Raw genomic sequence first — 15,740 nt, forward strand, 5'->3', positions numbered from 1 at the left:
AAATTCTGTGCTCTGAACAAACTATGATACATATCTTGAAAAGAAAATGTTTATGTTCAAGATTGAAGATTCACTTTATCCTCCAGTGGTGTGGAGGATAAAAATGAATACCTGGAATCATTCATCACGCCTTACTTTGTTTTAGTGCCTGGGTTCACTCATGAAGAATGTAACATCTGCTGAACTTAAATATTTGCCTTGTATAGACATTCCCTCTTGCAACAAACCATTGGCTTTGCAAAATCAATGCTTGCATCCACCCTTCAGTTCAAGGCATTTCATGTTCCGAGTCATGAGTCTAGTTCATGGTGTGGAGTTTACTCAGGAATAAAACTCAATGGACACTGCAAAATATTTACCTATGACTGTCCATTGCCATCAATGATGACACTGCTCCTGAGGGATTATTGTGCAGTTACACGCACACACACACACACACACACACACACACACACACCCTTGTACTTCTATCCTTATGATTCATTCAATAAACCCTAACCCTCGCCTCTACATGCCTGACCTTATTCCTTACCCTAAGCCTCATTCTATTCTAACCTTAACCCTAAACCTGAATCAGTGAAGTGAGGACTGGCCAAAAGGTCCTCGCTCCGAAGGTCTAAAACTCAAACTGGTTCTCACAATAGTAGTACAAGAACACACAGTCACACACACACACACACACACACACACACACACACACACACACACACACAGACACAGTGGTATCATTGCAATGGATGACTGCTGGCACCTGGTGGCGGTTTGGAGAACAAGAGGATGCAGCCTCAACACATTCATTGCGCTCATGCCTCATTACAAAGTCTATGAAACTCTCATTACAACTTTCCCCACAGAGAAATAAATAAAAAATAAAATACAAAAAAACACGAGTCGGGAGAGTTAAAATTGTACTCTTGTTTTATTGCAAAAAGCAAACTTTGCTGTGTTAACAAAAATTCACATAATTGCAATGCACACTGCTAAATAAATAACAATGCAGCTAGTTAATTTGAAAGCATACCCCCCTGGAATATGCTCCTGTGAACAGGCACCGTTGCCTTTTTGCTCACAAATTGCCCTATTTTCAGTGGTTGCTGTGCTTTAGTAGACTTAAAGCTGTGCAGACACGCTGCTGTCTCAGCAACAACGCTCTGCAACAGAAATGCAAATAGAAACACATGCAAAGCAAAACCTTCGGCTAATTATACAGCCATCTTACAAGATCTGTGTCCCTGAGCGCTGGAAAAAAGTGTAAAGCACAGCACGTCTGCTCTTGGTAGACATAGCTTCAGTACACAACCTCTGTGGGTTGCCAGATTGGGTATATCTTAATAAAGCATACACTAATTATACTGCAACACAGAAGCATGAGGATTCTCTGCTTTATATAAAAAAAAGGTGGAGGTTTGGCAATCTTTCCAGTCATTTACAGAAGACCGTAATTCATAAAGACTAAGGGGAAGGTATACAGAGCTAAGTCCAAGCTGGGTTCAATGGCATGGTGAGACAATTCACTATAAACTTAAAAAAATAATAACTTCAGGTAATAATCATAAAACATTGTCACTATCATTGGGATCTAATCAATATGCAGGGTTGGTAACACCTTTTCTTTACAAGGGCCTTATTCCAGTGTAGTAACCAGTGTATTAACCTATGGAAAATTATTGTAAATACACAACATTACTGTGTAGGTACTTGATGAAAATCTCCCTAACACATAATGTACTTACAACGGTGTAACACACCATTCAAATGGCGTGAAAGTAAATTATGGATTAGAGAGATTTTCATCAAGTAATATTGTGTACGTATAATACTCTTCCGTAGCTAAATAGACTAGAATAAGGCCATTGCAAAGTAAAGTGTTACCTAGGGTTTAAATTAAAACACTGCTGGGTGCCCGCATGACACACAACATCTTAAGATCTAGGATACAAGATGGGAGTTTCCTTACACATTTTGAATCCTACGAATAACTTCATTTATTTTCTCTAGTAAACACATGACCAAGACAGACACACACACACACAAAACTTGACAACAGATACCAAGAAGTCTGCGATAAAATGGTTCTTGTGCAGTGGCTGGGGGCAGTTGCTCTTGAAAATCTCTATAAGGCACTAAAATTGATAATAGTGGCACTCTAAAAACGGTGTCTATAAAAAGGCAAGCACATGTCATCCTATAATATGGCTCTGCAGTGGTAAAAGTTCAGTTTGCTAAAAATCAGTTAGTGCAAAAGACACTCTTGCGTCTGCCCTCTCAGTGCAGTATGAACAGTGGTCTGTGTCTCAGTGCGCTGCAGCAGAGTTCGTGGTCGTCCTCGGTCTCAGTCGTCTTTCTTGTCGGAGGTGCTGTCCTCCTGTTTGTCCCCTGGACCTGTGTGATTGGCCTCTTCCTCGTCGTCCGGACTCGCCTCCTGGAGGGCTTGGTATCGCTGGAGCTCCAGGTAGGTGGTGAAGAGCTTGGCGTACTCAGGGTGGGTGGAGGCGAACGCTTGAAATTCAGCTGGAGAACCACAGGCACACAGGAGATCGTTAGGATACAGGGATACAGCTTGGGATGTGGGAAGTTCAAATAAATGAATACATAAACTAAATGCATTTTACAATTTATCGCACACGTTCCCGCTCCAAATAGATGATTGCTATTTCTGTACAAGGCTTTCTTCTCTTCTATCAAAGTACAATAAATATATGCTGCCTATATTCAATCCTAGAAGAAGCATCCTCAAGGAAATGCTTAAACCTATAGACCTTAGACCTATTTCATGGTATAGTTTACAAAAAACAATTCGCTACTGTCCCAAGTATTGAGTCTGTGCGAATAAAAATTATTTGATAGCAGTTTTCAAAATAATCATGTAATTATATGAAGTGTTTTACAGACAATAAAATAAACAATAAAAAGTCAGATGTTGATTAATCCAGTAGGAATTGCAACATCGGTAGAACTCATCTCCTCCTACACATTTCATTTTATTCACCCTTAAAAGGTGTAAGAAGTTGAGTGCACTTTATTTTTCATTTAAGCTGGACTACTATAGTTTCCAATTATCCTGAACTTTTGGTTAGCATACAGTTAGTCACAACACAATAAATGGTCATTTTTTACATGAAGCTATACAGTTTTATGTTCATGAAAAGTATTCAAATGGACTGGTTTTATTTAGTGTTTACTGTAGTAATATTTATTTTATAAAGACTGGAATCCAAGCACTGTATTTTCCTTTGTTGCAACTTAAAGCCCATGTTTTATCTGTTATACATTATGTAGATTATGCATTGCATAACATTATATAGATTATACAAGTCTTTCTTAATGGGAAGTTATAAAAATTGCATTTTTTGGTATCTCTTTAGTACCGCTTCAGTATAATTTTTATAATTAGACTTGTGATTTTTTACCAATTCCTGCAATTTTACATAGCAAAAACCACTGCAATTTTTGAGAAAGCCTGCTGCAAAATCAAGCATTTTTGGTCGCAATAATCATAAAAAAAACCTCTTGAAAAAATCCTGGAGGCGATGCATGAGGGGCTAAAAGCTCGACACGTAGCTAGGAGCTAGACCTTGCCGAGCCATAAACGGAGTCTACTCACCGAAACTGATGAAGCCAGAGCCGTCAGCATCAATCTCCTTGAAGAGCTTGGCCATGTTCAGATCTGATACACCCAGAGCCGAGCGCAGCAGAGCAGCAAACTCCTCCCGGGTGATTCTCTCATCCTCATCTGTGTCAAACAACTGAATGAGAGAAGACAGCAAGGAAGAAAACTGTATTTCACTTAAAACACCAAGTTACATGTTCAGAACAGATAAAAACTTACAGAAAAAACAACTGAATATTAAAAATAGCAAAATGGGTAAGAGAAAGCTTATGTAAAACAGTAACCATACGAAAAAAAAAAAAAAAAGTCCAGTTAATCTGAAATGAATTAGGCAACAATAGACCTCACACTTCAGTCACATAACATGGAAAGAAGTATAACCAGACTTGTTTGTCCAAAATCACATTTGACCTTACGGCCACTGAAGCAGCTCCAAGTCCTCCATGCTCTCCACAACAGACACAACAGACACACATTGTTGACTTGACATTATCCATGCCTCTCTGAATGCTTCCTCTGTTCCTACAGTATTGGCATAGCCCTAAGGAACAGCCTGCTGTGCTTTTGTACTTTCATATCAATTGTAGACTGGGTGATATAGCTAAGATTACAAATTATACTATTTTTTCTAGCGTTAACCTTATTTTTATAATGTATACCCTTTATATTGCATTTAAACGATATATATACTGTACATATACTCTCTTGGAGTAGGATCGCCGCCAGTTCCAGCATCTCAGAAATGGGCGCCCTCCCGGGACTCTGGCACTACGGTGTCTAGAGTTTACCAAGAATGGTGTGATAAACAAAAAGGAGCCAAAACACCTCGTTGGTAAGAGAGGTCAGAGGAGAATTGCAAGACTCCTTCAAGCCAACAGGTGGGTCACAAGTATACTCTGTACAATGTTGTCTATGTTTACATGCACAGAGAACCCCGTTCTCAACCCAGTTACTCAAGTAACCCGGTTTTGGGTCAACGCATGTAACTCGGGTTAGAAAAAGCTCATACTCCCGGTAAGATGCCTGGCTTACTTGGTTTTTGCTGTCAGAGCAAACTCAGACTTGAACAGTGTTACTGGTACATTTTGATGTCAGAAAACATGGTGGCGAGCAGTATTTACTATTGCAATTACTACTAGCATCATCATTTCTTTCCCTCCTTTTAGAAGTAACCTCGGTCAAATAAGAAGAGGGTAGCTAGCGGCTGCATCTTTTCATACATTTTTGCCAGCAAACCATTTTATCTGTGGACAGAAATATTCTGTATATTGGTTTATTCATAGCAACAGGGATACTAAAGCGCAGGGTGCCAAAGGTGCATGTAAACAGTGTGAGCGGAATAAGACCTTAACCAGAGTACAGCGGCCAATAGCCGGGTTACTGCGTGCATGTGGTGTGCAAAAGGGCGTTTCAATTCACACAACTCTGGACAACTGAAGAGTGGGAGAGAGCCATACAAGGCTTACTTCAGGCACTCTTGCGCAGAGAAGGAGGTTAAAGTTAAAAAGTCTTTATTTCAAATCAGGGCATATCTTGGGCAATAAAGACGCCAGGGCAATAAAAACGCTGACTGGTCTGGGCCGTGCAGGGTCCTCCTCAGGGCGTGGTGGGAGAGAAGGCACTTGGCTCTTCTATTTGTTGAATCTAAATTTTTTGTTGCAACATGCTGATGGCAAGGTCAGAATTTGGTGTAAACAACATGGATCCATCCTGCCTGGTGTAAATGGTACAGGCTGGTGGGGGTTGTGTAATGGTGTGGGGTAGACTTGAGCGATATCAACATGTACCTATTGACGATATTCCTTTGATAACGATATTACTGTTGCTATATCAGTTGAAAAGATGCTCATAGGCCACTGCAACTGCAGCGACCCTTACACAATAGATCTCCATTTTGCACTAAATCAGAGTTTCTCCCTTTATGCTTAATTTTTCAATTCAAACCAATTATTTAGTAGTTGCATTGTGCATGCTATTACACAATTATACAAGACATATGCCCCAGCAGACAGTACTTCACTTTGCCTGTTGTCGGTATAGACTGGATTGTGGTGGTTCATCTCTCTCTCTCTCTCTGTAATACTACTACTAAAATTCCCCTCTGGCAGCAAAGTCTAGTGAACACTGTCCCGTAACACTTGTTTAGCTGAACATTCACACCACCAAACCTCAAGCCGCTCCCCATTGTGGTATACTCTCTCACCCCAGCTGACTCCGGCTCGCATTGCTGAACTCTTGTAATTGCAGTGGTTCGTCTAAAACTATATATCTAGTATACTAGTAGAAGGAGCGAGTGCAGCAGTTTAGCGCTAACAGGTATGGTGGACAACTCCTCCAATGTTATTCAGGTTCACTTGACTCTCTTTCTAAATCCATGACTTGAAGAACTGACACACATACATATTTCTGTGCATCCTTATTCAGTAAACGTTCAAATGCAGTATATTCGTCCAGCCCTAGTAGGAACACAGCAGCATCATCAGAATATTTCTATCCTACCTGGAAAGCCATGCGGAGAACATCGTCGGTGTTGGCCGGTCGACACAAGATAGTCACACCAATAACATACTCTCTGAAGTCTATGGTGCCGTCTCCATTCTAGACGGAGTCAAAAATTCAAGGAAAAATGATTGAATCGGTAAATGCACAGATATAACATAGTGATGGGTAGTGCTTTTATGGCCCCAAAATATATATCTGTCACCATTTTGGGCATGGGACTGTTAAAGGGAACACGGGTATAGGGTAATGCCATTTTACATAACTTGAGGAAAACAGTATAAGGTGTTTCTGTATCTAGCACTTCTTACTGATCCATAATAATGTAATAAATGAATCTTGGGAACAAGGATTTTCTTTTTTACTTATTTTACTGTCTGGGTGCTGTTGTTTTTATGATTGCAATCCTCTCTTTCAACTCAAACCTCCGGCAGGCGATACAGCTCCTTGGGAGGGAAGCCAAACTGCTTCGATCATAGCTTCTTCCCCCAAAGTTGTACAAATCCTGAACCCTCAGCAACAGACAGTCACCACCTCCTCCCAATTACACTTCCATGGTTAGAAGTTATGTGCAGTGACTTCGTACCTGCGTGTGTAGTTCTGTGAACTTGAATATACAAGATTGTTGCACATTATATTGTCTATCCATCAAGTTTATGGTATGTTCACTGCTACACTGAAGTGTGTTATGTGTTGTGCAGTAAATGTCAGAGCAATTTTTCACCTGTACTTTAGCGAATTCCAAAGGCCTGGCTGTGTGGCAATAAAAGGAACTTGAGCTTATAATTGGTCATTTGTTATGGTGATCTGTGAATTTAAGTTTATTATACATTGTATAAGTTGGTATGGGTATGGTCAGATACAGATGTTTTATACAGATGTACTGTATAAAACCCAAATTGAACAGATTCTAATATTTGATATACATGTTTCTCACCCTGTCAAACAGTGAAAACAGCTCCTCAAGGGCTGGGTTGACAGGCAGCTTTAGGAAAGTGGCAAACTCCTCAATGGTGATGCGGCCTCCCTTACAGGAGTTGGCCATGGCCGCGAAGCCCTCCAGCTCCTTCTTCACATTGTCCCACTTCAGGCTGGGGGAGACCGAGTAGGACACAAGGACTTGTGGTGAGGAAGTTGTGGGCGTAGGTAAGGTAAGGTGAGGTTTGGTCAGTTTGGAATCGGGTCGAGGCCAAGATCTCACCACTCACTTGAGTGCTACTGAGGCGGTACTGCATTAAGAGAAATGATGACAATCTTTTCGTCATTTCTCTTAAGCTTTATGGGCCAATCACTTGTAGTTTTTTTGTGTGTACATTAATTTCAAAAGTTTCTAATCGACTTTCATTGCTGCAAAGCTGTTCGCCTTAAAGGACTGGAGTAGTTCTAAGATAAGAAAGGTCAAGTATGTTTACACATCAACATTTGAGGGGTTCATACAGATAATTTACAGGGTAAGTCCGAAAACTAGGGACATAGTGAATATTCTGGATGTGTCCAGCTTTTGCTTCACTGGAACATTGAGTCTGTGTTGTTACTGTGTAGTGACCAGGGCAGGAAACAATGTTTTTCCCTCATTTGCCACAGTGTCAGGTGGAAACCAAACTTTACCAACCACTTTCACTATTTTACCAATACAACAAATTTTGTAGAACAAAAAAGAACCCTCAAGCGATACTTGTCAAAGTGGCTGGTAGAGCAAAACAAACACACTTTCTAGCCACAGCCTCGATAAAGCACCATTTGGCAGGTGGCTAGTGTTAATTTCCCTCCCAGCAGTGTGCCTGAGTGAGAAGTTCATACTTGAGTTTGCGGCTGATTTTGGTGAACTCCACCAGGCCGGCCTCCATGGGCAGCGTCAACTCCCCAGCTGAGATCATAAGACGGCAGTCCTCATACGTGTGGTCAGTCACTGGAACTCCCAAAGCCCTGCAAGAAGACGGGGATAGACTCAATTACTGTGTCACCTACAGTGGCCAGTTCATGTGATGCACCCATCTAGTAAATAGCAGTGGCCAGACTTTTTACACTCTAACACAAATCTAATGTCAGTAAAAAGTGCAGAGCTGGACAACTACATCTATTCCACGTGCCATGTACATAACATACACCGCCTGGTGGACACTGTTATTCAAACCATATTAAAGCACATGCAGTGGCAGCATGAATACCCACAGAGGGAATCAAAACCCTAACCTTGACAGTATTAGTGCCATGCTGTACCAATTAGGCTATATATCATAAACACCAGACAACTTTATGTACATATAGATGTGCAAGTCCATTGAACACTTACTGGGCCATAACGTTTCGCACGGTGTTGGCAAACAGAGCCGGGCTTTTCTTTTCCTCCTCTGTGGGAATCTGCGGAGGCAGGAACTGAAAAATGGAGCAAAAAGATTACAAAGGTCACAAGGAAGGTCAAGCAGGAAGTAAACTCCTAAACCTCTGCATGGAAACTACTGACCTCTCATGCAAAAAACACAAACAAACAAAAAACAAATCTGGCCCTCTGGTCATTATAGCAATCTGCCTCTGTGTTGATCCTCCATAGAATGTAAAAACCCATTGACTATATTTCAGCCATTATAGGTTACACACTTATCTTCATCCTGTGTAGCTCTATGGGCCAAGAGTGGCACCGACACTAAAGCTGAACCAATTAGTCAAAAAAGCCTGAAATTGCAATATTGACTTTTGCAATCTGACAGGAAGGTGTTGCAAGTTGGAGAACATCTTATAAATCTATATTCCGATTTTTCCTTCCCCCCCCCCTTCCTTTTTTTTTTTTATTATATACATTCAAATTGCCTTTTTGAAAAAAATATATATATATTGGGAGACACACACTTAGGGGAGAGAGAGAATGTCTTTTACCTCTATCTCTACTGTGGTGTAGAGCTGGGACAGTGTAAGAAGCAGCAGGCTCCTCCTGCGAAAACATACAACCAGCACAGTTTGTCACATCTTCTGAATTCAGTAGGTCCAAAAGTTGTTCTAAAGAGGGTATTGCACTGTGTTAAAATACTGATGATGGCCTAAAAAGTTCCAACTCTTCCGCAATGCTGTAGCGTCTGTTAAGTTGTTTGGTGAAAAAGGGAACCTGTTTAGAAGAAGTTGCACCAGTTACCTCACTTCCCCAAACCAAACCAGAAGCTTCTCAAGAGATGTTAGAAAGTTTAGAAGTTGGTGAATGCATCAAAAGCAGATGTAGCTGTCGACTGTGCACACCAACATCAAAGCAATAATCACTAGACTAATGTGCATACTTACGAGCTGAAACCTTGCCAAGTCCAAGTGACTGTATCCTGAAAGAAAAAAAAAAAAATCAAGTTGTATTTGTATTCTTCTCACATATACATCAGGATACACACACACACACACACACACACACACACACACACACACACACACACTAGCCAAGTACTAATGAGGTACAGCTAAGTCCCTGGTGTTGCTAACAGTCTGTCTTTATGGCTGTTTGCATTCAAAAGTCATCATTTCTTATGATTTTAGTCTGCTGACAGCCAAATCTGTAAGAACTGAAATGGCACACATCATGGCAGGATGATAACAAAACCTAATAAATGCTTAGATTTGGCTTCCTGACAATCTATAAATGTTTGTTTTGATGGGAATATACAAATGGTTCATGAGTATGTACACCACTGAGATATATTGCACGCTCAGCTCTGCATCCACTGTATGTACAGACCAGGCACAGATACTGCACATACTGGAAAGATTCCATATCAGTTTGTCAGCTATAGATGTGGCTCTTAAGATGCGAGGTGAAACAAATTACTGCTGTGTTACGATCGACATCACCCACCAGTTTGTTGGGATATCTCATAAGCACAGGCTGCACAGGGACGCCTGGGATAAAGGCACCTAGGGGTGAGAAAGAGAGAAAGAGAGAGATTTAATATTTTTGGGTGACTGAGTTGACAGCAGGAAGCATACCAGAATACACTGAGCTCAAAGAAAACATCAATACACCATCAAGGTGGTAGAGCAATCCATGAAGACAAATCAGGAGTGTTAAGGGTCTTGTTCTAATGCATACTTTGCATGTCTAGAGCATTTCTCTATCTATCTATATCTCGACCGATCTTTTTATAGTAGTTGTCAGTAATGACAAAGCAACCATTAAAGTGTCACAAAATATCATAATAACTGTGATATTACGTATGTATTCCACCATTATGAAATTGTAACCAGAGACCTGATCATGAACATACAGATGCAAGAAGAAATACATCAGGGATACAGTAATCTCTCAATAGAAATGAATACAAGTTAAACTGTATAAGTTGCATGACTAAACTTCCAACATTAAGCAGAAAAATGCCATTCCTGTGTAATGGATCCATTCCCCCACCTCTCCAGAAGCCCTTTAGTGTGCATCAGGTGACAACAAACAATACACAGCACATCATGAGTGAATGGAGAGGTGTGGGAACGAAAACACACACCTCTGGGTTCTTCCTGCTGTATGGTCTTTCTGCTCTCTGGATTTGCATTATGTTAAGTGGAAACGCTACATGTGCTATAAGCAAATGCTATAAGCAAATGCTGGAGCTGTTACTTCTTTGGTAACCGCATTCAGAAACAAGCCATCTGGACTAGAATTTGTAGACTTTACTGTGACAGACAACATAACTCAGACACTATATGAATTGTCCTGACGCGATAAACCCCAGTTATAATAGTAGTAGTAGTAGTAGTAGTAGTAGTATTTATTTTATGTGCTGCATAGACATAGAGCCACATAGAGACATCAGCTTTACTGTTACGACCAAAGTAGTTTTTCCTCTTTTGTTGCCTTTTTTCTTTTCTTTAGAGAGCACGTTTTGTTAGAATATATTTTAAAAAAAGCTATTCTTTGCATACCTTACCTTGTTTGAAAGTGATAAGACATGAGCGATTTGTACATGTCCCTTCGGGGAAAATCAGAACCTGGAGAACAAAGCATAATTAATGATTGTGGCCTCATGCAAAGATAGAAGTTTATAACAGAGCAAAGGTAGGAAATAATAGGCTTAATTCTCTGTTACAGCCTGGCCCCGTCTCAAAAACTGGGTTTTTGTATTTGGCAATTGCAAGACGGAGAAGATCAAAAACGGGAATGTAGTTTTTAACTGTTACAATCATTTGCGATAAAATAACTTAATAAAAGTAGCCAATGTTATTCTTTTATCATATATTGTCGCAAAGGAACTCGCACTGGAATAGTTTTGGGGCCAGCAGTTCTGTTTTTCCTCTCACTCCAGTGTGTGTCTTGATAGCTACGTTTACTTGTACTTGAAGACGACTTTATTGAAGTAATGCTGCTTGTATTTGAGAACAAATTGTACGTACTTTACCTAACTCTCTAACAATTTTAAATAAGGAAGTGTGATTGTAGAACAGAGGGCCTCTGAAACTGACAGAGGAAGTTGGAAAGCCAAAGCAACATCCTGAGTTAGGTTTTCCGATGCTTTCTTAGCCAAAACTAACGAGGTCAAAGTTTTCTTCACAGCTATGTTGTACAATAACACGTTGATATTCGTGCAATCCGTGTTTGGAGGTCGATTTTCTGCACGCAAATTAAAAAAATAAATGTCAAAAAAGGAAACACTGCTGATCTACGAGACACTATGTTCTGTGGGTGTGTATGTGTGTGTGTGTGTGTGTGTGTGTGTGTGTGTGTGTGTGTGTGTGTGTTGTGGCAGACCTGCGGCCAGCGGCCTCCCGACTTGGCTCTGCTGTCGATCTCTCGGATGGTGTTCTTCCTTGAGTCTGGGTCCTGTCTGGACACCAGGACTGGCTGGAGACAGCGCACAAACCCTACGTGGAGAGAGGCCACACACACGCACGCACACACACACACACACGTCAACACACATAGTTAGAGGAAAATACCAGTTGTTAGTTGTCAGTTGTGTTTTTTGTTGTTTCCTTCACAGATCATTTCATCTACCCATTTCATGGCTTTGTTGCCCCTATATGGGACAGGGCCTCTTCATTTGAAGGTCTCTTACTGGTGGCTTGTTTTGTAACTGATACTTCATTTAATGATGTCAAGTTCTGAGGTGTCACTGGCAATAACGAGATGAATGAAATCTTATCTATCAACTCTACTCTGATACTCATCTGGGATCCTGTGGCCAGTTCTCAAAGCTATTACATGCAAACAACAAGGAAGATGTTTCCCTGCACAAAACAGATTATGTTGAATTTGTAAAGGTCGATTATAATGTCTGATTGACAAGAGTGTTAATCAATAGGATGCCTGGAATTTTGAACTGAATCATGACAGATCAGACAAACGATAAGTATTGAATAACAATCCAGACGGGGCTGAAATAGTAGGGCGAGATAAAAATGAAAAGTCCCTCACTGCCGAAGATGGGTGTAGCCAGGTTCTCGAGGCGGGAGACGGTGGAGGGCAGGCCAGCTACGATGCACACGATCCCATCAAAAAAGGTGGAGTGGGGGGCCACGGCCAGGATGGGGGCCTCGCTGCTGCTGACCTGCTTGCCCTTGACCACCACTCTGAAGCCCATGCAGAAGTAATACGTCCTCCCCAAGGCAGCCATCACCCTCCGACACATGAACCTGGGGAGAACCCAAACCAGGCTCCTTAGATTAGTGAAGTAAGGAGCTTAAATACATTGGGCAACATTTTGGGGAAAGGAATGACTCTGTGTAGCTCAAAAGGCAGAGCATGGCTCAGGCTTGTAAGGAATTTCCACTCCTACACACACCAGTCACTTCCTCATAAACTAGAGAAAGAAAGGTCAGGGAGTAGTGGTACAGATTGAGACTTTATGACAAACTTGGTCAAACAAAACCTTTGTCCAGAGTATACAAACCTATGACATGACTGAGTAGTCAATGTCAGTGAAAAAACAAGATTAAATGGTGTAATTTTACTGTTCAGTATTGGGATAGTACTCCTGCCCTTTCATAGTGAACCTAATCCTTTGATATCCAGAGTAACCAGCATACAGTTTCCTCATGTATGGCCTTAACCGTCCTACTAACTGCATGAACCTGTTAACAGTAGAGCAATAAAGGAGTGAGCTTGCAAGACCTTGACACCACAAGATAAGCTTTCTCTCCTGTTCCTGGTACCTACACCCAGTTTTCTCATTGTCGTATAAAGAAAAAGCTGTGATCTAAGTTCACAAGAATTTTCCTAAGAGCTGTAGAATAGATCAATGTGGGCAGTAACTACTGTCTGGATGATTCAACCTTTTAAAAAAAACTTTTATTTTTTTTTACATTTAATTTTTGAACTGACTTTTGAGTTACGCATGTTTAATACCTTCATAAAACATGTTCTGTTTACATATCTGAGCATATCTGAATAGATGATGCATTTAAATCAATTTAGATGATCGCATAAACACCGGATTGTATCTTTAACATAAATACCATTTTGCTGATCTGTCTCATCAAGCCCCTGTAATGTCACTGACTATTTCCTTTCCGAAAACTGCCAAAAACTGAGATAATGGTTGTGGTGCTTGTGGTGCTTGTGGTGCAGATAAGAACATGAGAAGTATGCTTCAGCAGAAGTGCAAGCGGATGCATATTCTCTCGCCACTCCCCTGCAGGTCACGTCAGGAACTTGGGCCTTGGGCACATTTTCCTCTTCAGTGTATGAACCTATAAAAGAGACTGCTTCTTCTGCATGTGGCTTCAGTCAAATCTTCTCACGCTACACAAGGTCAATGCACTAGTGGCTAACTCTCTACACTCCCCTCTACAGCTGCAGCCATACTGTGTGCCACAATGCTCAAACATACCCAGAATATTGGAATTTATATACACATGTGTAAACTGATATATATAGTCTTGTCCATAACATGTTTTGCACTGTCCCTTTGCACTATATGTATAGTTTTGTTGTCCTTGTACCATGTGTGTCTATAGGCACTCAAACTCTGCAAACTCTCAATATATCTCTGCACCAATGGCTACGTTTGAATGCACATAATAACCTGGCTATTGGCCATACTCCAGTTAAGGCCTTATTCGGTTAAGCTGTTTATACATGAACCTTTGATACAGATGATTCAGATCCTTGTTGTCATGAATAAACCAGTTAATGGAATATTCGTATCCACCTGAGGTATCCTGCCCACAAATCCGGCCCACCAGCAAAAAAAACAGTATGAAAGGTTCGGTGGGCAGCTTCCCCCTCCCTCTCTGACTGGGCATTAGTAGGCCATGTCTAATAAGCGGGAAAGGAATGATAATTCCAGTAGTAACCTGTATGATGGTTTTCTGCTAACACCAAAACGGACCCATAACTCTGTGCAAGTCTGAGCTTGCACAGAGGGTAAAAAAACAAAAGTGAAGTAAGTAAGATTTCTCCATGCCACAGTAACCATTAAATATCAGTGTATGTCAATATCAACTCAAAACTAGGTTAAGAATGGAATTCTCCATGCATGTAAACATATCAAATGTCGCCGAGATAAGGTCCGGTGCATTTATTGTACTTGGCAGTTATAGTATTTCTGACTTCCAAGGTCAGTTGCCTTTGAGGCTGGGCTGTGAGTTGGTGCCTGTGAGGGCATCGGGCATCTGTGAGAGGCTGTGGTGCAGTGGGATGGTGTTTGCATCCTAGTTACCGTCTCCAGCCTGTCATTGGCTCCACGGCTCCTTTCAGGGGGTGCATGAAGGTTGTTATGACGGCCACCGGCCATGTCACCATGAGAACCAGAGACAGGAGGATGGCACGGATAGGGACCAGGAAGATTCCCAGGAGGACACACTGGAGAGGGGTGTACACACACACACACACACACACACACACACACCATATGAGCACTACAATGGGAAAGGCTAAAGAGTATTCTGGTGTGTGACAGCAGCACACCACAGACCAGAAATATGCACATGAGTCTAGAAATCCACGACACTGGAGGGCTTTCTGGAAAGCACACAACGGGTCCCATTGTTTCTGCTGCACATTAACAAGGCTTTGCGAACGGATTGGCCATGCTTCATCGGATAAGATTAGGCCCTGGTTGCACGGTAGCCTACCTGTATAATCACATCACCAGATGAGACACATGGTGCGCGCCGTGCAACGACAGCGACCACGGTTGCTGGAAAAGCTTGTCTTGTTATGAACACAACAACGGTCATACTCACCTTCACTATATCAGCCTTGGCCAATTTAGTGTCTTGGACGAAGGGATTGATGACCGCGGGCAGCAGCAGAGACTGCTGCCTCGGCAGGGCGAATACTCTCTGCGGCGGCATTGCAGTTCAGGAAACGGGGAAACAGGCAAATGTTCTGTCAAGTAGAGGCTGTGTTATCATCCTACTTCCTCGATGCCAGTCCTCTTCTCTCATCTACCTCCATATCAGCCGATCACAGACATAGCCGACTCGCGCCGAGAGAAGAACGAAAACGGAACCAAGCTCGCTCTCCGGTTACTTTTAAGCCCCTCCTCCCGTGTGGTTGCAGGGGTCGAGTCCTCTAGGTGGTCGAATTTGCACCCTTTTCTACCATTTAAACCTACTTAATTACCGAGGGTTAGACATTATTCTGCAAAAAATAAATCCAAAACAGAAAAAAAAGGAATGTTTAAAAGGTCAAGGGTGCTGTAGGAACCTTACAAACTGATCT

The 15,740-nt window shown here is 41.5% G+C and overlaps 1 protein-coding gene across 2 annotated transcripts in view; it reads right to left on the reverse strand.

The window, feature by feature from the left end:
* Window positions 1-900: 900 nt before the first annotated feature.
* Window positions 901-15,740, reverse strand: part of lpcat2 (lysophosphatidylcholine acyltransferase 2) — a 242,224-nt gene continuing 227,384 nt past the window's right edge. The window contains exons 2-15 of one of the 2 annotated variants that reach the window (XM_071894294.2): window positions 15,260-15,456; window positions 14,734-14,876; window positions 12,489-12,706; window positions 11,823-11,935; window positions 11,005-11,065; window positions 9,939-9,997; window positions 9,380-9,414; window positions 8,984-9,038; window positions 8,403-8,485; window positions 7,910-8,035; window positions 7,047-7,200; window positions 6,110-6,208; window positions 3,605-3,746; window positions 901-2,511 (exon numbers count right to left, since the gene is read on the reverse strand). In XM_071894294.2, coding sequence (XP_071750395.1) covers window positions 2,333-2,511; window positions 3,605-3,746; window positions 6,110-6,208; window positions 7,047-7,200; window positions 7,910-8,035; window positions 8,403-8,485; window positions 8,984-9,038; window positions 9,380-9,414; window positions 9,939-9,997; window positions 11,005-11,065; window positions 11,823-11,935; window positions 12,489-12,706; window positions 14,734-14,876; window positions 15,260-15,370 — 1,578 coding nt within the window. In that variant the 5' untranslated portion in view covers window positions 15,371-15,456 and the 3' untranslated portion in view covers window positions 901-2,332. Of the gene's footprint in view, window positions 2,512-3,604; window positions 3,747-6,109; window positions 6,209-7,046; window positions 7,201-7,909; window positions 8,036-8,402; window positions 8,486-8,983; window positions 9,039-9,379; window positions 9,415-9,938; window positions 9,998-11,004; window positions 11,066-11,822; window positions 11,936-12,488; window positions 12,707-14,733; window positions 14,877-15,259; window positions 15,499-15,740 lie in introns of those variants that run through there. The other variant, XM_071894292.2, reaches the window with a different exon arrangement.

This window comes from Centroberyx gerrardi, chromosome 1, assembly GCF_048128805.1.
Source record: "Centroberyx gerrardi isolate f3 chromosome 1, fCenGer3.hap1.cur.20231027, whole genome shotgun sequence".
Lineage (NCBI taxonomy): Eukaryota > Metazoa > Chordata > Actinopteri > Beryciformes > Berycidae > Centroberyx > Centroberyx gerrardi.